This window comes from Acanthisitta chloris, unplaced genomic scaffold (genome assembly GCF_000695815.1).
Source record: "Acanthisitta chloris isolate BGI_N310 unplaced genomic scaffold, ASM69581v1 C16253951, whole genome shotgun sequence".
In the NCBI taxonomy this organism is placed as follows: domain Eukaryota; kingdom Metazoa; phylum Chordata; class Aves; order Passeriformes; family Acanthisittidae; genus Acanthisitta; species Acanthisitta chloris.
In genome coordinates, this window is record NW_008700551.1 from 1 (window position 1) to 534 (window position 534).

The window sequence follows — 534 nt, forward strand, 5'->3', positions numbered from 1 at the left end:
CCGAATAGGCCTTTTGCCTGCCATAAAACAGCCTGTGAAATAATTTTGTGGAGGAGGTGAAAGAGGTCTGAGGAGCTTTTCTATTAGATATATTGTATTAACGAAAACATCTGTGTCTGTCTTCATAGCAAAGTTTGTGCCACTGCAATAAGTTGCAACCCACTTCATGCCCATCATAGTTTTAAGGGTTAAGTTATTATAAGTGTCCAGGAAGTCCTGTTGAATAATATCGTGATATTGTTCACTTTCTCTCATCAGTAGGTCCTCATTTGCATCCTTGGTCTCAATGCCAAGCATAAACAACCGAACAACATCAACACCTGGAACCACAGATTCATTCCCCCAACTCTTTCGGATAGAATTTCTGTGTCGAATTTCAACAGCTCTTGTTGCTATCAGCAATACCAAGAAAGGTGTTTTATCTTTACACTTCTCTTCTTCATTAATAAGGAATGTAAATGAATGTGTTGAAATGGATCTGGTTTTATTCCCAAGTTCCTCATTTACAGCTGGTGGTTCTCCATTGTCTTTCCC

General features: G+C 39.0%; 1 protein-coding gene across 1 annotated transcript; it reads right to left on the reverse strand.

Annotated features, from left to right (window-relative positions):
• Positions 1-163: 163 nt before the first annotated feature.
• Positions 164-392, reverse strand: LOC103810369 (beta-1,3-galactosyltransferase 2-like; the record flags this gene model as incomplete). The annotated part of the gene is made up of 1 exon (XM_009083267.1): positions 164-392. A coding segment is annotated over one exon (229 nt), but the record flags the coding sequence as incomplete, so codon positions are not given.
• Between the last annotated feature and the right edge of the window lie 142 nt (positions 393-534).